The sequence below is a fragment of the Carassius gibelio genome, chromosome B1 (genome assembly GCF_023724105.1).
Source record: "Carassius gibelio isolate Cgi1373 ecotype wild population from Czech Republic chromosome B1, carGib1.2-hapl.c, whole genome shotgun sequence".
NCBI lineage: Eukaryota > Metazoa > Chordata > Actinopteri > Cypriniformes > Cyprinidae > Carassius > Carassius gibelio.
This window is the reverse complement of record NC_068396.1, coordinates 8,353,327-8,380,705: the sequence shown is the minus strand read 5'-3', so window position 1 is coordinate 8,380,705 and position 27,379 is coordinate 8,353,327. Positions and strand designations below refer to the sequence as shown.

The 27,379-nt window shown below is 35.6% G+C and overlaps 1 protein-coding gene across 1 annotated transcript in view; it reads left to right on the top strand.

The window, feature by feature from the left end:
* Positions 1 to 27,379, top strand: part of trpc5a (transient receptor potential cation channel, subfamily C, member 5a) — a 71,300-nt gene that overhangs the window by 33,840 nt on the left and 10,081 nt on the right. The window contains exons 4-6 of the mRNA XM_052546239.1: positions 10,299 to 10,635; positions 12,089 to 12,228; positions 14,130 to 14,452. Coding sequence (XP_052402199.1) covers positions 10,299 to 10,635; positions 12,089 to 12,228; positions 14,130 to 14,452 — 800 coding nt within the window. The remainder of the gene's footprint in view (positions 1 to 10,298; positions 10,636 to 12,088; positions 12,229 to 14,129; positions 14,453 to 27,379) is intronic.

The following is a 27,379-nucleotide window of genomic DNA, read 5'->3' as shown; positions in this document are numbered from 1 at the left end:
AATATGAATTATGAGGGATTTCATCATATAAATGGCTGAATTATACATCAGCATTGTTCCTAATTCAATTCAGAGTATTAAAGCGGTTTTTACAGATTGTACAGAGGAACATTGGGAACTTGTGCCATGCCATTTTGCCAGTTGGACATGCCAGCGGGCACAGCTTACTAAAGTGACACGATGCCTATTTATATAACCCTGAAACAGCATTTCTCAGACCTGTGAGGACAGCGGCCATGACATCTGCCAAGAGTTAACCGAACTCAATAGTGCTTTATGCATACAGAACCTTTCCACCTTTTTTTAAATTTAGTATCCATCCTACTCTTAATCTGTCTCACCAAGATGCTATTTGACTTCATTTTTTCCTCAGCTACGTCCTCCTCCTCCCTATGTTGTTTCTTTTTCACTGCTACAGTACAAACAGGGACAGAAGATCTCCATGGAAAAAGCTGGGAGCGATTAGTCTTACACTTGCATTTCTGCATCTCTCACTTTTTCGCTGGCCTCAGCCTCCATCTCATAATCTCTCCTTCTTGTTCTTACTCTGTCATGGCAGCGGTTATTTTTATCTATTCTGTGGGTTTACTGGTGAGAGAGTGTACAGGTTGTAGAGGTTCTCACTGGTGGATTGTGCCCTGGAGAACATGTCCTGATGATTCCACACTTAGGAAATCAGATGAAGTGATTACAGCATGTTTGCTGTCAGGTTGTCATACTGTACAACACTGAGATTCTACTGCTGATGTCTGTAACTAAACTAATGTTTAGTAGAGCTTGGTTAGTAGAACGTAACATTTATTATTCCTCTTGTGAATTTCTTGGTCATATTTAGGCACAACCTGTGAACATAGCTCTTTAAAGATGATTGAATTCATAATTGGAGTTCACTAACTTTTAGCGCATATCTGATAGCTTTGAAGCCTTTTATATGTTAGTGTTCTCCTAAAGGCTTAAGGCATATATTTCTGTCCTTCTCTTCCTGAAAAGTGGACTATAAAACAGATGGTGCATCTTGTATCTTGACAGGCAAAATCAAATCGTTGTCGAGTCAAAATCTCACACTAGCAAAAGGAAGTAGAACTGAACAATTAATTGTATTTTAATCATTATTACGATTTTAAATCATCTGTGATATTGGCCAATTAGTCATTTATTCTGAAAAATAACTTTTCTGTCATCTTGCATTAGTAACAAGACTCAACAAGCTTTCATGCTTTTCCCCCATTAAAGATTTTCATGAATATGATGATTTTTTTAAAAAGTAATTTTAGTAATTTCGTTGTCTTTTTGCTAGGTTTCTTTAAAAATGTCTAGATTTATTTATTTTTTTATCAGTAGATCAAGTTAAACTAAATTAAAATGAGAGATGTTGCATTGGCAGCTAGATGAAAAAAAATCAGTGAATAGAAATGTGCTTTTTTATAGGTTTTTAAGTTTTAGTAAACAATAATAATAATACTTTTAATAATATTTTTAGGACTTTAAGATGCCTCTTCAGAATGATTTGTATGGTTTTATTGTGGAACTTAACAAATTAGTCAATAATCAATATCTGTTGTGGAAACTAGATACAAATGTTATAATGCTTTGAAATGTCTTTCCTGACATTATTTCATACAGTAACCAGTTGGTCGGTACAATCTAATTTCCTTTAATATCCTTCCTCTTTTCATTATAATAATGTCAGTAAGAGTGTATAATGTTAATGTACTGCAACAATTTGGAATTAATATGTACTCCCCTGTTGTGCAAAGCAAGTAAAAAGTGATATCATGATTTGTGGAATTTGGCTGGAGTGGCACCCAACACTTCACGCAGCCAGCGGTGCATTATCTGCCAGGTTGCTCATGCCCAGCTAAAGAGTGAATGACATTACTAACAGCTATCGTGATCTGTTGTTTGGAGCACAGCCTGGCTCTACAGAATTGCAGTGGCACTGCAGCAACAATGCAGCTGGAGGAACTGGAGAGGCTAAGTAAATTAGCATTTAAATCACATCTGACCCGAACTGTGCAAAATGAAATTGAGCAAGCTGAACGCTTATTAGGGGAGGCTGAAGGAGAACCACATGGAGGGGAGGGGAAGGTTAGAAGCATAGGGTTTGCATAACTGATGCCTGCTCTTTTGTTTGCATTAAAGCTAAGCTAACCCTAAAATTTGGTTATTATTAAATCATTGCAGTTTAAATATGCACTTGACTGATAATATAATATAATATAATATAATATAATATAATATAATATAATATAATATAATATAATATAATATAATATAATATACACATTTCACTATGCATGTTGACATTTTGACTAATTCTTTGTTACACTAATTTGATATAACATTTGGTTTTCATTTATATATTTATTTGTTTATTTGTTTATCTATTTATTTAATAGATAAACAAATAAACAAATAAATTTACATTTATAGATGCATATACAAATGAGAATCAGTCAAATTACAAAATATATTCTCAGACAAATGTTTTGTTATTGATTTTCTGGGAATTAATTTAATTGTTTTTCATTAACTAAAGAATATGTAAAAGAAGAGTGCCCCTGCGGCTAAACGCACGATAATTGATATAGACATTGTGATAAATAGCTGGCTTACTTTTCCATTTGTTGACATGACATGGTTAGAATCAGATGGTTAATATTTATATATTTATTTATATTTGTATATTGATATAATATTTATATAATCATATATCATATAATAAAATATCACATTTATTATAACTCCTGTAAAACCATTTTAGATTATTATAGTATCTCCTTGTAATATAAATTCTTTATACTTTTTTTTTTTTGTCATATGTTATGTACTGCCAAAAGAGGCAGCTTTTATAGTTTACCTTACTGTATAACTTTTTTCACACTTACTGTGCTCTGATTTTAAGGAGCTTAATGAGAACTGTCTTTTCAGAGCGTGATTTGAGTGCCGATAACTCATACTAATGTGACTTAAAGTAGCCCTGTATCCACTGTCTTGTCAGGTGTTTAAATTCCATTACTCAAATAAAGTCAAAGTGGCAGCTAAATAGTTGTTGTTGAGTAATCTTAAGGGAGTGCTTATGCACCTGAATAACCTTTAGTCCTTTCTAAATATGTCATTTGGTTCATTGTTTCTTTCTGTGCAAATAATACAGATTTCATGGATATCAAGATTTTTTAGACTCTAATATTTGCCATGAGCCTCAAAACAGCTTTTCTCTATGTATAATGAGATTTTAATGACCATTTTTCACAGATTTGAATATAAACCATTGTTGTATTGCGCTGAGGAAGAAAACAAAACCCCATCCCTTCTCTCCCTCTCTCTCAGTCTTTTGTACTTCAGTATGTGTTTTGATTCGCCTCCTACTTTATTATCTATACTTTTTACAGCAGAGAGTTTCAAAGGGATTTGGGAAGCATTGTACTCTTAAAGAGACAATTTCCAAGAAAAGAGCCGTTTTAAAAGATTTAGGAGGTGCATTGTGTGGGGTTTAGGGAACGGCTAGATCACCAATGGCAACTTAATTTGGCAGAAATAAAAAAGCAGCTGATCACTGCATTTCTGCAGTTTTGCTGTAATCTTTTGAGATTGCAGTGAAGAAAACATTAAGATGTTGTTTGGTGGCTGCAGTACACATTGCAATGAAGTTGTTTTTAAGGCGGTGGTTCTCAAAATGGGTCACAAGTCAGTATAATGAGGGTCAAGGACAAGAAAACAACACTAAAAGCAGATGATACATGTACATCATAGTTACAGTAGGAAAATAAATAGGATTAGCAGTTTTTGAAAAGAAAAAATGCATGCTTTTGGGCTACTGTTGATATTGAATGATGTTTGTCCAATGAAACTGGAGAATTCCATATATTCCATAATCTATGGCATTTTCATTGACCAAGGCATGTCAAACAACAAATCACAGTTGTAAACACGGCGGCTTTCTTCTTTCGTGAGGGGGTTTGGCGCCACGGTATCTTTGTTTTCAGGTGGAACGTTAAAGAACGCGAAACACAGGTCTCGCGGAAATCCTGTATAATTCAACATGGCCAATGACCACTTTTGTGTCCCATATGCATCAGATGTTTAGCCAACGGTTCGTGGGCGACGTCTGAGGCTGAGACTACTTGAGGAAGGGATACCTATAGATGGGGAACTGTAAAGAAAGTATATCATTTTAATATTTTAAATTATGCACTTTATAATAAAGGTCCTACAGAGGGTTTCTCGTTCAGTAAAGTGTTCTTAAACAAAAAAAAATGTAAGTGTAAAGAACATTTTTATGATCTAAAGAACCATTTTCCACTATAAAGAACTTTTTGTTCAATGAAAAGGTTCTGTGGATGTTAAAGGTTCTTCATGGAACCATCAATGCCAATAAAGATAATAAATAAATTATTTATAGATTTATTATTGAAATGATACATATATTGTTCAAAATCAAGACTTAAGTACTTTGAAAACTTCTGATTGTTTTATGTTAGTAAAAACATGTCCATAGTTAATGTGATGAACTGCACCTGTTGCACACTTGTGTGAACTTGAGGAGAAATGGAAGCTTTAGCCTAAGTTCTGCCAGGAAGACTCAATCACTTCGTCATTAATTACCTTCATCATTATCCAATCACGTCTTTATACTCCTGTATAAAAGATCGTACTTACACATGTTTGAGTTCGCAGATGCCAACGCGACAACAACCTCCACCCTCCCCACCACCACCAGGATGGTCCTGTCCTTACCTTCCAGGGGGGTCTGCTGCGCCTCTGCCTTCGTCTTCAGGCAGGAAATGCAGATTCGCTACCCTCGGATTACGAACCATGGACGGGGCCTTCCGCCAAAGAAATTTATAATTGTGCTCGCTGAGCTGTCAATAAATGTATGCTTCGTACATTCCTCTATCTCCCGAGTCTTTCTGGTAGAACTGACTTCATGCAAAGTAAAGACAAGTAAGAAAATTAAAGTTGGCTGTGAGAAAACCTGTAAAATAATTTGTTTGCAGATGCCATGGTTATATTTTGCTATATAATGCATTCATGCATTTTTAAGCATGACTTCAGCATCATCAACACTCTGTAATGCAGGTCAGATGCACATCATGCAGAGCAGGTGTGCACAGTGTTAGGGGAAGTTAATATATTCTTTGACTCTGCATTAGAGTCAGTGACTCTTCAAGAGTGTGCCAGACTAAACTCTTTGCGTTATCAGAGCTGGAGATCAATCCTCATTAGCATATTGCTCCCTAGCAACCAGAACATGAACAGGACATCTGTTGTTCTGTAATCGCTTTCTGTCAAACAAGACAGAAGAACAAGAGATTACCTCATAACCTGTACTTCTGTTCACCTCCTGAACTGTCTCAACTGTGTTGATTCAGCCTAGTGACTTGATTTTTTTGAATGGGTAAACTAGCAGTTATGGGACCTAGCAGTTGTGAAGTGAAATAGCGGGGCAATTTGATAGCCGAATTATAATAGGCCGCCTAATAAAATTATTTATTATGATTTATTCATTATTAAAATTATTTAATACAATAATAGGAGAATGAGCATAATATTGTCTTGACTATCGACAAATACATGTGCTATTGTCAACATCTCTGACTATCATCGATACACGACCGTCTGTCAGTACAACCCTATTAGTGTCTTACAGTATCTAGCGAAACGATCCGTCATTTTCTAAAAATGTATATACTTTTTAACTACAAATGTTTGTCTTGATCTAGTGATGCACATTTGCGATTCCACTGATTGCAAAATCATGTTGGAAAAGTCACACATGGTTAGTTCTTCGTCTGTGTACTTCGGTTCAAAAAGGTAGGGTACGGTGAAAAACCCCATCTCATTTTCTCCTCAAACATCAAAATGGTCCTATACCATTGTTTTAGCTTTGTGTTTTTGTAAAGTGCCTTTGACTTTCTTTGCATGTTTGCTTTGTACTGGAAACACGGAGTCGGTACTTCTGCCTACATCATTCACGCGTTACCTTTCCTTTGACTACATAATGCGCTGATCAAGCTAGTCCAAGACAAGCATTTGTGGTTAAAAAGTATATACGCTGCATTGAAACTGCAATTTAGACCTTACACCCATTGGTTCCCATTGAAGTCCACTATATGGAAAAAAAATATCCTGGAATATTTTCCTCAGAAAACCTAAACTGTTAGAACATTTTTATTCTGGAAGTGAACTAATCTTTTAAAGATCCACTTCTTGTTTGTCTTTCATAGGTTTTGAAAAAATCTGTGGGCAATAACTGAGAAATGTCTCTGAGAAATACAAATATATTTATAAATTAAATGCAATTCAGCCATAATTTCTGTATGATACCTTCAACAAAGCAAAACGAAAATCTTTACAATCTACCCCTAACTGGAAATCTCTGTACAGAGAGATCAGTTTCCGTAACAAAACAGTTTCTATCCAAATGAAAACAAAGGAGATCTGGAGATGGATTTCTTTCTCCACTTAGCCTCCATTAACGTCTGAAAATAAGCTTCCATAGAAAGTTACTGTTCAACAAAAGTAGTACATTCTCAAAAGGCTACTTTTCTTTGACGTCATGATTATTGTGTATGGACATTATTCATTTATCCACATCCATAAATTGAGGATAGTGCTATGTACACAAGTAAGACTGGTCTTCAATGCACTTTTGTTTGTCTCCTTGCCAAACAGAGTGAACAACATGCCTCCTTTCATTCAATCATTGCCTGTCAACAAACCTTAACTCGTGGTAAAATAAGCTGTAAAACCTATTATGTAGCTGAGCTTCTGTCATGGTACTGAAAAATGTTGTTAGTTAACTAGCATCACTGGTTTTAGTTTTTTATTCACCAGCACTGCATGGAAGTGAGCAAGAACAAATCATTCACTTCATTCATATCAAAGTCTAGCGAACTACTACAGCAAACCCATCCATCTTTACAGTGATCCAGTTTCATTTATCTTCAATGCAGTGTTGAGGTACATACGGTATGAATGGCATCCAGACCATTTTCACAAGTCAGAATACAAGATGCCATCTATTTACTTGCGAGCCACGTGTTGTAAGTCATTACTACAGTCTGTAGCGGTGCATGCTGGCTGGGATGTTATCAGTCTCATTCCGTGGGCAGGTTGAGGAATGGTGTTGTTAGCTAAAGGGCCGCCTGAAGGTTAGTGTTCATATTGATGGATGAAGAAGGGATTTAGCTTATTGCTGTAGCATTACCCTCACACCATGGAAGAAATACCAAGAAGACAGGTGTAGGGAAACGAGCCAACCTCACAAGCGGTTCATTATAAAATCCAACCTGAAGGAAATTACTGTCCTAGCTCCTTTCACAAAGCTCTTTGTTAAATTCACTCTTGTGTCCTTTTTCCCCTTTTCCACGCCCCCTCCCTGGGGTTCAGGTGCTTCTATTAGCTTACTTCATTAAGTGGAGGTTGATTGTCTTATCCTAAGGGAACTTTTGTGATATATGCAATAAGGTTGAGTGAGGGATTGTGGGAAACCAGCGATTAACTGTGGATCTCCAGAGGTGCGCTGTTGGTTCAGAAGCCAGAAGCCACTTTTTCAGGCTTGCTACAGAAACTCTCGACAATGGAAAGTTTTAAATCTGAGAAGGGGTTGTTACTCATCTATCATGCAGTGTTGTCATCCCACGCAGCATTTTCCATTACAACCACTAGATAACTTATCACAAATGTGCAATGAAATATGAGGCGAGTCAATTCTTGGCTGGCTTCATTTCAAAGCAGATGTTTCTGAGGATGCTCTCTTACAAGCAAGACTCCTACATCAATGCACTAAACCGATAATTAGCTTTGTTTACACTCTGAAGAAGCTTTTCTTCATTTATCTTCCACTTGCTTCTTTGAGAATGATTGATAATAGAGATACTTTTAGCATCATTAAAGAAATAGTTCACCTTATGTACATATAATGTACAGTATGTGTGTTTGTATTTATTTATTCTTAGTATTATTTTTCACGTATTTCCTGGCCAATCTTTTTAATATAATGAAAGTAAATGAAGATTTTAAAGTTTCTAAAGGACCATTTAGAAGCTTTAACGTTTTTAATCGATTAACTGTTTACATATGGGTCTGTTCCTTACACAAAGTTATCAAGGACTCAGAAAATGCTAATGTACGAATTTATGATACTTCTTTGTACTTTTTGAAGCTTGACAGCTCCAGTTCCCTTTCACTGTCAATCCATGCTTCGACCATTTTGTTAAGCAAAATTTCTCCTTTTGTGTTCCATGGAAGAAAGAAAGTCAGAGGGGTTTGGAATGGCATAAACAAGATGAGTAAACCTTTCCTTTAAGAATATCATAATCATAGTGCTGTTTGCATTTGCCAGTTCTGTCTGTCTTCTTGTCACCACATTCTTATTCAGCTGCAAGCCATGAGTGACATTTCAGAGCTTAATGTGTTAACACAAATGGTTCAATCAACAACAAATGCAGAGAAATGAATCACAGTATTTGTCTGTCCTTTAAACTGAGATATGTTTATTTAATAAATGTACATATAGTACTAAATGTATAATTTTTCTAACTCTAGACCGTAACTTTCATTTGGGTACTTCTTTTTGTGTACTAACTGTACTTTTGAACTGCTGGTTCAGTTTAAGGATTTGGTTTAGATGATTCTCAACATATATTTACATCACTTGGCTGTAATGGAGAAATTAGGGTGTAAACCTGTTATGCTGGTGAATTTAGAATAAACCAGGCACAGAACTGAAGAAGCCAACACAACATCCACCAGTAGACAAGATCTGACATAGAAATACAGGGGTTTAAATACACACAGGGTAACAAACTGTTATCTCTTAACAAAAGTTATAAAGTTCTACATCTAACCATGAAAAAAAGTTTATTTTGTGAATTATTTCCACATTTGGTGTGATATTTATTTGACAAAATACAACCAACAACAATTAAAATATTTGATTTCATTTATAATAAAGTATCCCATGCAGTACTTAATATATAGTATAATACATAATACATACTATATACAGTACAGACCAAAAGTTTGGATACACCTTCTCATTCAAAGAGTTTTCTTTATTTTCATGACTATGAAAATTGTAGAGTCACACTGAAGGCATCAAGGGCTATTTGAGCAAGAAGGAGAGTGATGGGGTGCTGCGCCAGATGACCTGGCCTCCACAGTCACCGGACCTGAACCCAGTCGAGATGGTTTAGGGGTGATTGGACCGCAGACAGAAGGCAAAAGGGCCAACAAGTGCTAAGCATCTCTCGGGGAACTCCTTCAAGACTGTTGGAAGACCATTTCAGGTGACTACCTCTTGAAGCTCATCAAGAGAATGCCAAGAGTGTGCAAAGCAGTAATCAAAGCAAAAGGTGGCTACTTTGAAGAACCTACAATATGACATATTTTCAGTTGTTTCACACTTTTTTGTTATGTATATAATTCCATATATAATTCCACATGTGTTAATTCATAGTTTTGATGCCTTCAGTGTGAATCTACAATTTTCATAGTCATGAAAATAAAGAAAACTCTTTGAATGAGAAGGTGTGTCCAAACTTTTGGTCTGTACTGTATATGTATATATACATGTGTATATATATATATATATATATATATATATATATATATATATATATATATATATATATATATATATATATATATATATATATATATATATATATATATATATATATAATATCATTGCTCTTTTGTCGATTTTGATTGCTTCCATTGTCCTCATTTGTAAGTTGCTTAGTATTAAAGTGTCTGCTAAATGACTAAATGTAATGTAAATGTAATAAAGTGTATTATTAACAATGGATAGTGTGCAGCTGCAATTTTGATTGATACAAAGAATTCCTAGAAATTTAATCCAAAGAAAATTCTTTTCTAATTGTGGCCGATAACCAATAAATTGTTAAAATTAAAATACAGTGATATTCTGTCTAAATTAAAGTGACAAATAAAATGCCAAAACATTCTTCTTCTTTTTTAAACACTTTAACGAATCCTATGAATGTTAACAAAACAGATCCGATTTGGATCTGTTGGATCTTAATTACACAGATTTTCCGTAAGATCAGCGAGTCAGCTACTCAATCATACCACCCACCAACAAATGGATTATGAAAATGTGTAGTTTAACTCATCTGTAAGATAGATGAAAGATTACTCATTCTTGTCGGTATGAATAATGCTCTTTTTTCTCCCAGTTAATTGGTCCTTCTGCGTATGGTTGCCATTATGCATGAGCATTTACAAATCCTTTAAAATCCTTTTACAAATCTCTCTCTCTCTTTTTCCAGTTTGTGGCACAGCCAAACTGTCAGCAGCTCTTGGCCACACAATGGTATGACGGCTTTCCTGGTTGGCGGCGCCGTCACTGGGCAGTTAAGCTGGTCATGTGTTTCATCATCGGCCTGCTCTTCCCTGTCTTCTCACTGGTCTACCTGCTGGCTCCTAAAAGCACACTGGGACTCTTCATTAAAAAACCCTTCATCAAATTTATCTGCCACACAGCCTCCTACCTCACCTTCCTCTTCCTCCTCCTCCTAGCCTCACAGCATATAGCACGCACCAACCTACACATGCAGGGCCCTCCGCCCACTGTGGTGGAGTGGATGATACTACCTTGGGTGCTGGGTGAGTATGATTGGATGTGTCATGGGGATGTACTGTAGGTCAAAGAACATGTATACATTTTGTTAATGAAATATATTATGAAATTGTGTGCAAATCAACACACTGTATTGATATTATTCAAATATTCAGGTCAGGGGTTTTAACTTAGCCCTTAACCCAAGTAAAAAGTTTCTACAGCTACTTAAAGGGGTCATCGGATGCTAGTTTTCCACAAAGTGATATGATTCTTTAGGGTCTTAATGAAAAACCTATTTTATACTTAAAATTTCTCTATAGTAGTGTAAAAAACGCCCTTTTTACCCTGTCAAAATCAGCTCTATTTTCAGCAAAACCTGTTGTCATTTTAAATGCTAATGAGCTCTGCTGACCCCGCCCCTCTATTCCATGGGGTGATGAGCAGACTGTAAACATTAGCCATGAAACTGGCTAGCTAGCACATTATTAGAAAAGACCATTTGCAAAGATTCATAAACAAAAACACTGTAGATGAAGCTGGATCATAAATGATTCACGCGAACATACAGTAGACGCATTTAGGCAAATTGGGGATCGGCGCATTCCCTTGAAAAACGAAAGTAACGTTAATTGTCTGCGTCTTCAGTGGCTCAGATGTCTGGAGTAAACGACGACTGCTTTATTCATTATTACATCCAACAACAAAACACACATTTTTGTATTCCCCTGTACCGGAGTAAACATAATGCCGGACAGCTTACAGCTCACTCAGTGCAGGTCTAAGGCGAGCAGCAATCTCCCGCTTTCTCTTGTGAAGCAATTCATTGACTGGCCGCTAGAGGCTGGCTGCAAAAGAAAGTCAGTCCCATTGACTCCCCATGTTAAATTGCCCAACTTTACAGCAGAAAAAAATATATTTAACAGCCTGGTTCAAAAAATGATTTGGGTCTATATAGCTAATTTTGCCCTTCATGACAATTGTGAGGGGGGAATATTTTTAAACTCATCCGTTTAAATTATATTAAGCCTTAAAGTTCTTCATAATTAAGGTTTAAGGTCACTTGAGTGACAGGTGGATTGCTGACACTGCCGATTTTTTATTTATGCAGCTGTATACAGAGTAAATAATGCAAAAATCTGTACATAATTCTTCTGTTTCAAATTCATATCACAGTATTATTATTTATAGTTTTTTTAGTCTTACTTATTTAAATATTCTTTGTTCTCATGTATGTATGCATGTATGTACCAAGAGCTCCTTAAAAAATAACACAACAAATTACTTGTGTATTTGTGCACACTTGGCGAATAAAACTAATTCTGATTAGGATTATAATTGTAAGGAAAATAGGCATGTAGAATTAAAATACAATATCATGTTATATCTATCCAATTATATCAACTGATACAATAAATAAAAAAATATATATATTTTCCAATAACCAGTATATTCTGTATTCCAAGTTTAGGCTTGTATGTTTGTGTGTTTTGCTCATAGGCTTTATTTGGGCTGAGATTAAGGAGATGTGGGACGGAGGTTTTAATGAGTACGTCCATGACTGGTGGAACCTGATGGATTTTGCCATGAATTCTCTCTATTTGGCCACTATATCTTTAAAGATCGTCGCGTATGTCAAGGTGAGCTCCTGCTGTTAATGTTTTGCTGTCGATTCAGTCATCCACGCTCACACTCAAATGCACGCGAGCACATGCACGCAGACACACTCCAGGCTTCATGACCATCTGCAGCTGCGTTAGTCACCCTGCATGGAAGGGGTTCCAGCCCACTTACAGCATGTGTGTGTGTGTGTACATGCATGTGCGAAATGATAAATGGTCCAAGCCATATAATTTATGTTCTGTTTTGTGTTTGGACACATTCTCAAGAATTACGTTTACAAGCTATACATTTCGTGTGAATGTTCCTTTATGCATGTATTATTATTTTATAGAACAATTCTTAAACATGAGATTATTCTGTAAAAAAAAAAAACTTTTACTTTATTTGTTACTTTTTACACATTTTTTCAGCATCACTTGCTGTTTCTTTTTAATTGTTTGTGAAATTGACTCGCAATATCATTTTTTTTTTTTTTTTTTTTTTTTTGTAGGGGGTAATTTTTTAGACCGTTAATATTGTGGTCTTAGTCCCAGTAGAGAACAGAGAATTTAAAGCAAGAAGAGCTCAGCCATGCCTGGCAGTGAAAAGCCAGCCTTATTTCTCTGCCCACTGAAACATGGAATTGAGGGATGGTACTGAGGGGAGAAGGCGTCTGTTTCCACCCTCAAGTGAATTTACGCAAGGCAAAAGCTCAGGAAATGTCTTAAGAATCTGTTAGACCTTCAACTCAGCTGCCTAGAAAAAGACTGAGGCATATCCAGAACAAAAACTAATGGAAGAACTTCCACACACTGTAGTTTCCACATTTAACTTTTCCATTATTCTTCACTAAAGCATTCCAAAAACTTCTAGAGGGAATTCAGTAAGAGTGACTTGAACCTACTGATAGTATTGTGTCATTTGTGTCTGCTGTCGGTATTGTTACAGCACCTGATTCACTCAATGAAATTGCAAATCACATTAGTTAATGGTACAATCACGTGCTGATTGCAATTTTTATTGCACCACTGTAATCCAGGCATTTAAATAGACTCTTTAAAATAGCGCAATTTTAAAGTACATGTAGATATGTGTAGTTATTATACTTTTCTTCATCTTCTGATCACCATTTGATGAATTACTGCTGCCATGATCACTAGAAAATGTAGTAAGTAGCACAGCATTAACTGCAGCCAATCCATTCATTTATGTGAATCTGATCCATTGAGTCACATTTGCATGAAAAGGAGGCTTATTTGCCCAGAACCAAATGACAGTGACTTGGCAATGAATTTAAATATGCATGATGCAGCACTATACAAGTGCATTTAGCACCTGGTTATGTTGGATTGTGAGTGCTAAAGTATGTGAATAAGGCTAAAAATGGAATTACACAAATACGCAAATACTTGGCTTACCATTGATAAGCATAGTCCTGATGCCCATGCACTAATGATTAAAAATGAAAAAATATCTAGTGCTATCTTTGTAATCATAAGGAATATTTCTTTGAGCAGCAAATCAGCATATTGGAGTGATTTCACTCTCAGCTTCTAGTTTTTCAAATAGTTGTATCTCAGCCAAATATCCATACATCAATGGAAAGCTTATTTATTTAGCTTTCAGCTGATGTATAAATCTCAATTCTGAAAAAGTGACACTCCAGGGTCACATATATTAAAATAGAAAACAGTTCTTTTAAATTGTAAAACTATTTCACAATATTACTGTTTTTTACAGTATTTCGGTCAAATAAATGTAGTCTTGCACTACTATTGAATTAAGTTTACATAAGTAGTAATTGTGTTTAAATGCTGTACTTGTGTAAAGTACATTTTAAATCACAGGGTTTAGTGCTTATTTTAATGCACAAAAGTGGGACAGCATATACAGAAGTTCTTACAATGAAACTAAATAAAGAAATCGTTGTTTTCTCTAGTATAACAGTTCTCGTCCACGAGAGGAATGGGAGATGTGGCATCCAACGCTGATCGCTGAGGCTTTGTTTGCCATTGCTAACATCTTCAGCTCGCTTCGGCTCATCTCCCTCTTCACGGCCAACTCTCACCTGGGCCCGCTGCAGATCTCACTTGGTCGTATGTTGCTGGACATCCTCAAGTTCCTCTTCATCTACTGTCTAGTGCTTCTGGCCTTCGCCAATGGACTCAACCAGCTATACTTTTACTACGAGACCGAGGCAGCCGATGAACCCAACCACTGCAAAGGGATCCGCTGCGAGAAACAGAACAATGCATTCTCTACGTAAGTTTATCAGCTTTCTGTTTGTTGTATTATTCTGTTTATTTAGTTCTTTAGTTCATTTGGATGGTTCATTTAAATTAATCATTTAAAACAATGATTCACAGATTCATTTTGACTACTGTGCAGCAGTTGTCCAAGTTTGATTTAAATGATCAAATATACAATTACAACAAGGCTTAAAAGTGGACTGGTGAGTAGATGAGTTTACCTGTTCGGTGTGATATTTAATGTCCTCCTCAACAACCTCAATTTAGAAGCGTGTTAGCAGCTTTTAAAAAAAACTTACAAAGGAGGGTTGCTGTGAAAATATATTCAGCTTGTGTTAACTACAGACCTTTTTTCATGCATTTAACCAGACACCTCTTCAAAAAAAAAACATTGACTTTGGGATGAGGGAATTGGAAGTGCTAAATGCTAACTTGTTTACATCCTCCCTGCAGCACTCTGTTGCCCCTTTATCTTATGTACTGTAGTCAACTACTTTTTAGTGGTTCTATGTAGTCAAAATTATACCTTGACTGTTTTTGAACAATTTTAGATTGAGGCTTTCACAATGCTGTTCGTTTACAACATGCATTCATCCTTTCCTGCACTGCAGCTCCAGGTCAGTCTCAGTCAACGTCTGATAGGACAGTGCTGATGCCGCTTCTAAATTTTCATTAGGACATCTTGCTTTACCAGTGATTTGTTGATCCATGAGACATCGATAACCGCACAATCATCCAACACTGCACAATATTGCAGGCTCAAGAATCATCTCATGAATATTTATGAGAGCAAATGTTGAGAAAGAAGAAAATAAATCTGTGCTGTGTCCCTCAGAAAACTGCAGCTACTCTGTAAAATATTTACACCTTAAACATAACAAAAAAAAAAAAAAACATGTATGTTGTTGAAATGTCTGGGGATTTGAAACTAGATCTTGCATTTTCATCAGAATTCCATTTTGGTTTGGTGTTGTTGTAGTTTTTTTTTTTTTTGCCTGCAGCTGCATCTGAGCTGTATGTGCCGTTACCACACAGAGATATCAAATCCCTCAACCCCATCACATCTGAAGTAGCACGAGCTCCTTCAGGCTTTCTGTTCTGTTTTTCTGAGGTTCAGTCACAGAGACTTTCCTTCACAGATTAAAGTCTTTGACATTCCATGCGGTTTGGGCCTTTCATAGAGACATACAGAAAAAAATGTTAATGCATTTTTTTTTAATTACATTTCTGGAAAAACAGAAAAACTACTTAGATTTTGGGAGCGATTTTTGTGTGTGTGTGTGTGTGTGTGTATATACATAGAATATATTTGTTTTTTTGGGGGGGGGCTGCCCCAGTGACAGTTTTTGTACCTTTTTTTTTTCCTGAGAGTGTAATAAACTTTAAACAAAATATATTCTTGGAAAACAGGTATTCTCAAATAAACGAGAACTACATGTTACATTAAGTTGAAATTTTTATCTTCTGAAGTATCTTGCCTTATGGATGTTTGGATATTTTTACTGAAAAAATTCTTCTTCTAAAATATTTTTTTTTTTGTTCAGTGCATGGAGGCAAAATAGATTTCTGAAGACAGATTTTATACACACCAGTACACTCAGAACATATTCATGTCTTCTCTATATTATTTTGGCCTTTCATTTCGAAAGCTTCAAATGCCAGATGTCGGCTGAAACAGCTCAGAATGTGGAGGGCTGCTGGCTCTAGTGGGCTGCCAGTTGTTATGTCACTATCTCTGACAAGTCAGTGAGGTGCTTGAGGCAAACCTGTGCACCTCCATTAGGGCTCCGCCACGGCAGCTCTGTAACGGCAGTCCTGTGCTTAAGGTGCTGGCCACGCTTTATATTTAACTCGTTTATCAGTGACATTGAATGTGCCAAAAATATAACATGGATGCAGCTTTCTAAATCTGGCCCATGTGTTCAAAATGGACACCACTATTCACAGCTTACACAGATATATTGATGCCCTGCTCACAAACAACATGTCTGTTTAAAGCAAGGGGGCACTTGTCTTGTCACATGGATTTAAATAAACCAAGCATCAAGTGGTAATCAAAAACATATGAAGCAATCAAGCATATATGTTTAAAGTGTGTGACATAGATTATGACTCATAAATTAATACACAGTATTTATATTTCATATGTACTGTACTTCACTCTATATATACAACATAATGTTATATGTTGTTTTTGGGGGTGTTTTCGGCCGTGTTTATCTTGCCTAGGGCACAAAGTGAGCCAAGGCTGCCACTGCACATGCTGTTGGGAATTAAAGGGAGTAAAACATTACAAGTCTGCTACAAAATAAAATGAATTTTTTCACCCGTCACAATAGATTCCCAGGCACAGCACTTTTCATTGTCAGCGTTCTCTCAATAGTCTTGCTGTATGGTTCTTTTGTATGTCTGTGCCACTGAAGTTTCTCCCATCATACTCTATCAAAAGCAGTCTATTACCTGCTTCCAAAAGTGATCCACAGTGCTATGTCCTTTCAGTTCTGCTGTAACTCCTCTTTCATATTTTCAGGAAACCACATTGTATTTATCTCTGCCAAGACTTTGATGAAAGTTGACGATGTTAGTAGTCCTATCATACACTTTATCTCAAGTCTTGATGATTTATGACCCTGATTTATGGCCTGATTTATGGCCGTACAGTCCGTGTAGATTGACAGGTAGTCAGAAGTGTGCATGGTCAGTTTGGATTGATTTATGACTATAAGGCCTGTCAGTCAAAGCGGTTGCCATGCCACTGGGTCCTGTGACCCTTGATTGACATGGCAGAGGTGTGTAAATCAAAAGATCAAAGAGATCTCCGATTTGACTTGTGTTGTGTTTATTACTGGATATATGATGGTTGTATCTGTTACCAGAGCAGTGGGGGATTTCTTATGATGGTTGTATCTGTAACCAGAGCTGTGGGGGGTTTCTGTGAAGTTCCTTTCTGGCTTGTTGTTCACACCTAAAGACAGTGGGGAGGTGTTTGGGTTCTTCCTGGGGGAAAAAAATGGCTGTGCAAAAGTGAGGGTTTTGACGTCTTGACAGGATCAATGTTTGTTTGCTCTATATGGTGTTGATACCTAGGCACCGACAGGCCACATGCTCCCCGTCTACAAACACATTTGAAAAGGAGGACGATGTCTGGTGTCTTTCCAGGTGAGAATTTCAAAGAGTGAGAGAGACAATTATCTAAATCATCAACTAACCAAGCCGCTGAAGAGATAAATAATTGTATGTTATCTGGAATTAATAAAATCAAACAGGCATTCCTTAATGTTAAGAAAATACTATCTATCCATAATATGTGGTGTTTAAAAGGAGTTGAAATCTCACGTTAATTTTAAAACCAACTCTAAACACACACACACACACACACACAAATTGGTTTTCCATGTTCTATGAGACATCCCGTAGACGTAATGCTTTTTTAGACTGTACAAATTGTATTTTGCATCACCATACACCAACCTTACACTTAAACCTACCCCTTACAGAAAATTTCTTTCATTTTAAGATTTTCAAAAACACTTCATTCTGTATGATTTATAAACATGTTTCCTCACGGGGACAAAAACAATCCCCAAGGATTTTGGATATTGCCATCATTGTTCCCCATAACATGGGGTATACCTGAACCACACAAACACACACACACACACACACACACACACACATACACAGTAAAACTGAGTAAACTAAATTTTATTTATGAGCAAATTCGTATTTGTTGTTTTTACGTTGTGTTATGTACGTATTTTTTCATTTAATAATCTAACCTGTAGATAGTATGTGTACTGTAAATGAACAAATATACATTTGACTTAAACTCAGTAAAATAATTACACCTTCCATTTTAAACATGTTTAAAAGATTACACATTGTGTGTCACTAAAGCAAGGCACACTGTCTATTGTCTTAATTATTTTTTAAATAACCTGATGACCAGCATTGTTTCTTTAGATCATTTATGCACACAAGTGCTTTTTTCACACGACTAGAAAACTCTTTGGATGTGTTTGGCAAACATCATTTCTACATCTTAAATGCATGACTGAACTGTTCTCATTCGACAGAAATACTATTTTCTAATTATTTACCCGGCCTATAACACTCGGTGTAAATGTTCTTACCTAGAACAGAAAACATACACTTTGACTATTTGATTATTTTGTAGGCATCATGTAATGTTAAATGGTTTACTAAAAAAAATGTAGCACCAGCAGCAGATTATCAAAATGAAAGAAATGTACAAGCTAAGGATGTTTCAACTATCATCATTTCCTTTTGACTCTGATAAACTGGTAATGAATTTTCTATGCAAGTGACACAATATACAGTTCTCATACTATTTGTGTAGATAGCTGTACTAAAACATTTATGACTATTTTTGCATGCCAGCAGATTATGTCGAGGGTGTTTCACATCTAAGAATCACAATGTTTTGTAAATGACATTTTTCTTACACCTCAAGATTTAGCCACATCAAGATTTTGGATGCCGTTCACAATTTGTTTGTTGGACTGTACGTTTTTAGGTGATCTCTGTGTGGTGCCATCATAATAGGAATAAATGAAAATTAAGAAATTAAGTTACAGTTTTTCTCTTCGAGATATTTCTTTTAGTGCAACTTTGTGTCTGTCCAAAAAGTGTGATCACATGAAGCATCGACACAAAAATGAAGTCTGGCTGTTTTACACTTAAAACTATTACAACCAATACAAATCAAACGGTTCCACCGAAAGCTGCACACTCGTTTAAGTTTGAGCATGTTAAAGTTTCCACACTCCTGTGTAGATAAATTTTATCCATAACCTTTCCTGTATTCACGTGACCAAATCACTAAGAAAGAGAGTACAGCAAGAAAATGTTTACAATGCATATAAAATTCAGAATACAATTGTTAAAAAAAATTATGTTGATTTGTAAATGGTATTTTTATTAATCCACTAGATTAAGTCATCTTGTTCAGATAGCAGATGAAACTATTCACATTTTGTTTGTTTGGCCGTTTTTGTTTTAAGACTCCTGTAAGTTCATGCTAACTCTCGCGTGGGAAAGAGAGCAGGGTGAGCACATCCTATTCATTTAAGAAAAAGTATTAAACATTTGACCAAACTTTTTTATTATTTTATTATTTTGACAAAACACAACAACATTAAAGAATGTTTTCCGTTCCTATGGCCATCTTCTTTGACTCAAATGACATCTCTGGTGTACGTAAGCATCTACAATGTGTGTATTTGCTAAACATCTGTTTCTCCACTTCAGACAGATTTGTTAGATGGGCTTTTGTTGTAATACAGACACATTTGAGAACTACGATGTTCTCACTTTTGTAATGGTTATAGAAAAATTCAAACATAACTTTTGCATACGGAGCAAAACTGACTAAAAAAAATCACTGAATTATGAAATGCAAAAGTGTGTACGGCATTTGGCAAAACAGGATTTTAGATGTAATGAGCACATAAGACAAAAATTGTCAATGTGTGACTTGTAAATATATTCTATTTTATTTTATTTATTTATTTATTTTTGCCAGAGATAGTTGACTGATCTGTTTACATGTTGTTTTGCAGTTTTCTGATGAAGAGTTTTCTCTGACTGTGGTCAAACATACAGTGCCTGTTCATAGGACTTTTTACAGCATAACTACAGCATAAAAATATTGCCCCTACATCTAGAGCTCTTGTTCATATAGCTGATGATGATGTTCACATTTTTATTTGTCGTACTCGTTAGTTTCAACATTTCTACTGGACATTAAAGATTAGGCCTTTATGTCAGAAGCATTAGCATCTACTCTGTGCTAAGATTTTTCTGTTTTCTCCACTTTTGGTGGATTTGCTAGAGGGACTATGTGACCTTGTTGTAATGTGATTACGTTTAAGATCCATATGATTGCACTAAACCCCCTTGAATAGGTTATAGACATACTCTTCTATACAGGAAATATGTTTCCACAACAGAAATATGTATCAGAATAACAAATACCTAATAGTGAAATCCTCTCTTCTAAATTATTGTGAAAACTTTTAATGTCGATCCGGTCCACCAGCCGTGTATCTTTTTCATTGTTTTTTAGATAAAGACTATTCCTCGAGTTTGGTCAAACAGGCAAAAACATGAACAAAATAGAGTACAAGATGATTAAATTATTGTCAAGAGACTGTTTAAACTGAGATTGTGATGCACTTTAGAGCTTTTTCTGGTCTACCAGTGTCACAAAGACACAAAATTTTCAATCAACTTGAAAATGAGTCCTGCCATTTCCTGTTCTGACTGTTACACTTAATACAAACCCATCTATTACACTTAAAGTTAGACATTAAAAGTCAAGGATGCCACAGGAACTATTTCCTTTCTCTGTTTCTCTAAACATCACACTGGTAAATAAACCAGAGATCACATGTAGAAAGAATTCATTGAAAGGGGCATGTTTTAGTCCATTTTAGCTGGTCTGCACCAACACATGTTTTAGATGTTTTAGGTATTCATCAGACTAACAGGTTTGATTCGGGAAACACACACACGACTGGAACTGAGTGTTGTCATGACTGTCTTTATAATTGATCTACATGATAATCTACATGATGTGAAACTAGCTCACAGTTACATTAGAGTTTTGGGGTTCTAGTTTATGTTGAATAGTGTTTGTTACTGCTCCAAATGTTTAACACCACATTACTCCATTGTGAAGATATGTACTGTATAAAAGGTTTTTCACTGTAGTAGTCCAACTCTGAAACCAGACCAAACAAAAATGAGCTTGAGCCTTAGTTGAAGCAGAATTAAAATGTTTTCTTTTTATCTTTCCATGATTTGTGCGTGTTGTTCTGAACCACAGTTTCATTTTTAACATCACAATCGTATTGTATTGTCCCGCATGATTGTAAAGAGTTTTGTGTGTGTCAGTCTCTGGATTTTTTTTTTTTTTGCAAACAGAACTGCTGTAATGTTAGCGAGCTCTTTGTGTTCTCTGCTTTACTGTGTTTATATACGTCAGATTTCTTTAAATTTGCTCGATTAAAGTATTTAACACAGTTTTGGGTAATGTGAGTGTGTGTGAATATAGAGGATCTTTACAAATATTTTTTCTTGAAATATCCATCTAACACTCTGAACCAAGACTGCTTCTTTTAAATATAACATTAACACATTTTTCATGAGCTCAGACCCATTGTTTCATAAACCACAAAAGATTAAAATGTGATTCAACTTTTTATTTCAACAATAGATTTTTGAATATACATTCATACACTGAAGTAGTGAAGAAAATGGTCAAATTGGCATTACTAACAAACAGTAATAATGACATTACAGGTGGTCTAGCCAGAAAAGAAAATCTCTACAGGCCAGCATGTTTTGTTCTATTATGTAGTTGACGTAAGTTTGAACAATTTCACATGTCATGGAACCATAATTTTTTGAAACCAACAATGTACATAAATCTGTTACACATGTACACAGACAGAGAACCTCGTTAATGTCCATCTCATCGTCACATTCAGACATCACATCCAGAATTTTTCTAGTCGTTACACAGACTGATTCTTTACTGGTAATAAACATACTAGTCAAATCAGGCCATGGGTTATTTTTCAGGCTTCTTACAACATTCATTTCATTCTTAAGATTTTTTACACACTTGGTATCCCCGGTACAATCATGATTTGGATTCTCTATGACCGCATGCATTAGTTTGATCATTTGTTCTCGGTAACGCTGTTTAAACATAGTGTCTATGTAGTCTGTTACATGACACGCTTCCCCCGGGGTGCAGTCGCACTTCATCTGATCATCCGTAGTGGCGCCAGAACTCCAGTTGCAATCCATCTGCTTTTGCCCAGCGTCAGACATCCTTTTCAGAATTTAATTCAAGAGATAGACTTTGTACCCTAATCAATATAGAATGTTGTCACCATTTGCCAGAATCCGGACTGACTGTATTAATCCACGACGATCCAGGCCTTGTGCAATTTCAGTTTCAATTTCTGGTTTATGGTTCAGATCCGTCGAAGCCTTATTATTTGAAAAATTAGAGAGTGCATCAGTTTCAGACAAATTTGATTGTTGAAGCTGATTCTGTCAGTCCATGTAGATAATGTTTTGATCAACAAGATGTTGCAGTAGCTCCGTTGACCGTGCTGTAAAACCCTTGTTCGCAGATCTAGGAAAACCTGCGATAACTGCAGAGTTTATGAGGTCAGCCGCTCACAGGGGAAGAAGACTAGCCAAAGTCACGAGGAAGTAGTGGTGGATCTTCTGTACATTTAAACAAAAAAAAAGGGTGGCCTTGTTTCTACGTTTCAAATGTTGCTTGGTTGGTTGTTGAGATGGGGGTGTTGCACTCTAAAAGTGGAGGAGGGTGAAGGGGCCTAATTAGGGATGTGTTTTGACCGGCGAAGCCTAGCTTATGTCACCAAAGAGAATTCTGTCATTTTCACTGGAAGATATTTTGATTATAGATTACGAGGTTTATTAGAATTTTTGTTAAGACACTTGTTTCAAGTAACAGTAATGTATTGTGGCTTGGGAAAACTTAATCCAACAGCCATTTATTAAACATAGAGCAAGGAACACATAGAAGGGTGAGTAAACACTGAAAAAGAAACATTACAACATCATTGTTCAGGTTTGTTATACCGAATACACTATTATCTGACTGATCATTCGGTTTTAAAATAAATTTAAATTGACTTGTTTATCATTGAAAAAATTGTGTTCAACATGGGTATGTCACATTGCTCAAAATATAGTCTCTTTTTGCAGCATTCGTAAGAGTTGACCTCAGGAAGGGGCCAGTCACGATCAGACTCATCAGAGTCAAAGTTTGTTTCAAAGTCCTCCCGACGTTTATTTATCTGCATGAGATAATTCTGGTCATGAAGCGTTTTGTTCCAACAGGATGCTATAGATATGTAGTCTGGTGGCTTTCTTGCATAGTACCGCATACCAGGCGTTGTACCATCCCATTGGAAAATGTACCAGATGTTTTCATCCATATTAAAGTTTCTCCAAATTTGATTGTAGAAGTATGCCCAGTCTACGGCGGTCAAAAGCAGGTAGGTGCATTCGGATGTATATTCTTCATAAGATTCCAAAACGTAGAGCTTCACAATCTGCAACTCTTTGTCAAACACAAATCTCCCCACACGATCATAAGACACGGTGAAATCTTGTTTCACAATATCTTCATCTTCACTGAGAACTTTTCTTATGCTCTTCCCTTGATTTTTTCCTTGGTACAAAAGTCAGCTCCTCTCTCATTTCAGCAGAACTTCTTGGCGGTGTTACACACATCATTCTTCTAGATGTTTCAGGACTGTTTGGAGCAGCGGCCGCCATTGTAACAGGAGCATGCAGAAAGTCTTCTGTGGTTAACTATATGCCCCTAAAGCTTTTTTAAGTATCACACTTGGAAAGTAGGTAGGACCCCACAGGTGTGAAACAATCAAGGATGTGACACCTTCAGTAGTCATAAAACATTGGATGCTTTAGCACATTCAGTGAGATTATTTTCTCTTAAACAATGTATGTTTTCCTTGTGAACAAAGCATCAAAATTATCTTTCTAGTAAATCTAAAGTACACTGTTGCATGCTGGTTTTGTTTACACCTTAAGTTTGTGATGACCACTAATATAATTTAATAATGTACAAATCGGCCGAGAACTATAATTATTATGAATGTGTTAATGTTATATTTAAAAGAAGCACAGTCTTGGTTCAGAGTGTAAGATGGATATTTCAAGAAAAAATATTTGTAAAGATCCTCTATATTCACACACACATTACCCAAAACTGTGTTAAATACTTTAATCGAGCAAATTTAAAGAAATCTGACGTATATAAACACAATAAAGCAGACAACACAAACAGCTCGCTAACATTACAGCAGTTCTGTTTGCAAAAAAAAATAAAAAATCCAGAGACTGACACACACAAAACTCTTTACAATCATGCATGACAATACAATACGATTGTGATGTTTAAAATGAAACCATGGTTCAGAACAACACGCACAAATCATGGAAAGATAAAAAGAAAACATTTTAATTCTGCCACAACTAAGGCTCAAGCTCATTTTTGTTTGGTCTGGTTTCAGAGTTGGACTACTACAGTGAAAAACTTTTTGTACAGTACATATCTTCACAATGGAGTAATGTGGTGTTAAACATTTGGAGCAGTAACAAACACTATTCAACATAAACTAGAACCCCAAAACTCTAATGTAACTGTGAGCTAGTTTCACATCATGTAGATAATCTCAGTAATGAAATCTCGTCTCACTTGCATATTCTGGCTAACAGCTGAAATGTGGACTGATGCTAAACCCGTTTTTCAGGCGTCAAGGTTTGGTGAAATATACGTTATAAAATGTAAAAGATGATAAACTATATCAAATGTTCTTAAAAATTTAAACATCAGACATGACAACTTTGTAAACACGTAATAACTAATATTTTAAGATAGATAAATGTTTAGATATTTTGTGAAAACAAAGATATACTACAACATTTCAGGGGCCCATGCTGTCGAAGACCATAATTTCACACTGTGTTGTTTTAAAAGTAAAAGTAGATCAATTATAAAGACATGACAACACTCAGTTCCAGTTGTGTGTGTTTCCCGAATCAAAGCTGTTAGTCTGATGAATACCTAAAACATCTAAAACATGTGTTGGTGCAGACCATCTAAAATGGACTAAAACATGCCCCTTTCAATGAATTCTTTCTACATGTGATCTCTGGTTTATTTAGTGTGATGTTTAGAGAAACAGAGAAATAGTTCCTGTGGCATCCATGACTTTTAATGTCTAACTTTAAGTGTAATAGACGGGTTTGTATTAAGTGTAACAGTCAGAACAGAAAATGGCAGGACTCATTTTCAAGTTAATTGAAAATGTTGTGTCTTTGTGACACTGGTAGACCAGAAAAAGCTCTAAAGTGCATCACAATCTCAGTTTAAACAGACTCTTGACAATCATTTAATCATCTTGTACTACATTTTGTTCATGTTTTTGCCTGTTTACCAAACTCTGAGAATAGTCTTTATCTAAAAAACAATGAAAAAGATACACGGCTGGTGGGCCGGATCAACATTAAAAGTTTTCACAATAGTTTAGAAGAGAGGATTTCATATTTTCAAATTAGGTATTTGTTATTCTGATACATATTTCTGTTGTGGAAACATTTCCTGTATAAAAGAGTATGTCTATAACCTATTCAAGGGGGGTTTAGTGCAATCATATGGATCTTAAACGTAATCACATTACAACAAGGTCACATAGTCCCTCTAGCAAATCCACCAAAAGTGGAGAAAGCAGAAAATTCTTAGCACACAGTAGATGTTAATGCTTCTGACATAAAGGGAGTACACATAGGCCTACTCTTTAATGTCCAGTAGAAATGTTGAAACTAACGAGTACGACAAATACAAATGTGAACACCATCATCAGCTATATGAACAAGAGCTCTAGATGTAGGGGCGATATTTTTTTGCTGTAGTTATGCTGTAAAAAGTCCTATGAACAGGCACTGTATGTTTGACCACAGTCAGAGAAAACTCTTCATCAGAAAACGGCAAAACAACATGTAAACAGATCAGTCGACTATCTCTGGTCAAAATAAATAAAATAAAATAGAATATATTTACAAGTCACACATTGACAATTTTTGTCTTATGTGCTCATTACAGCTAAAATCCTGTTTTGCCAAATGCCGTACACACTTTTGCATTTTTTAATTCAGTGATTTTTTAGTCAGTTTTGCTCCGTATGCAAAAATTATGTTTGAATTTTTCTATAACCATTACAAAAGTGAGAACATCATAGTTCTCAAATGTGTCTGTATTACAACAAAAGCCCATCTAACAAATCTAGCAGAAGTGGAGAAACAGATGTTTAGCACATACACACATTGTAGATGCTTACATACACCAGAGATGTTGCTTCATTTGAGTCAAAGAAGATAGGAACGGATAACATTCTTTAATGTTGTTGTGTTTTGTCAAAATAATAAAAAAGTTTAGTCAAATGTTTAATACTTTTTCTTAAATGAATAGGATGTGCTCACCCTGCTCTCTTTCCCATAACATGAACTTACAGGAGTCTTAAAACAAAAACGGCCAAACAAACAAAATGTGAATGGTTTCATCTGCTATCTGAACAAGATGACTTAATCTAGTGGATTAATAAAAATACCATTTACAAATCAACATAATTTTTTTTAACAATTGTATTCTGAATTTTATATGCATTGTAAACATTTGCTTTCTTGCTATACTCTCTTTCTTAGTGATTTGGTCACGTGAATACACAAAAGGTTATGGATAAAATTTATCTCTACACAGGAGTGTGGAAACTTTAACATGCTCAAACTTAAACGAGTGGGCATCTTTCAGTGGAACCATTTCATTTGTTTAGGTTGTAATAGTTTTAAGTGTAAAACAGCTAGACTTCATTTTTTGTTGTGTCGATGCTTCATGTGATCACACTTTTTGGACAGACACAAAGTTGCACTAAAAGAAATATCTCGAAGAGAAAAACTGTAACTTAATTTCTTAATTTTCATTTATTCCTATTATGATGACACCACACAGAGATCACCTAAAAACGTACAGTCCAACAAACAAATTGTGAACGGCCGTCCAAAATCTTGATATGGCTAAATCTTGAGGTGTAAGAAAAATGTCATTTACAAAACATTGTGATTCTTAGATGTGAAACACCCTTGACATAATCTGCTGGCATGCAAAAATAGTCATAAATGTTTTAGCACAGCTATCTACACAAATAGTACGAGAACTGTATATCGTGTCACTTGCATAGAAAATTCATTACCAGTTTATCAGAGTCAAAAGGAAATGATGATAATAGTTGAAACATCCTTAGCTTGTACATTTCTTTCATTTTGAAAATCACAGCTGCTGGTGCAA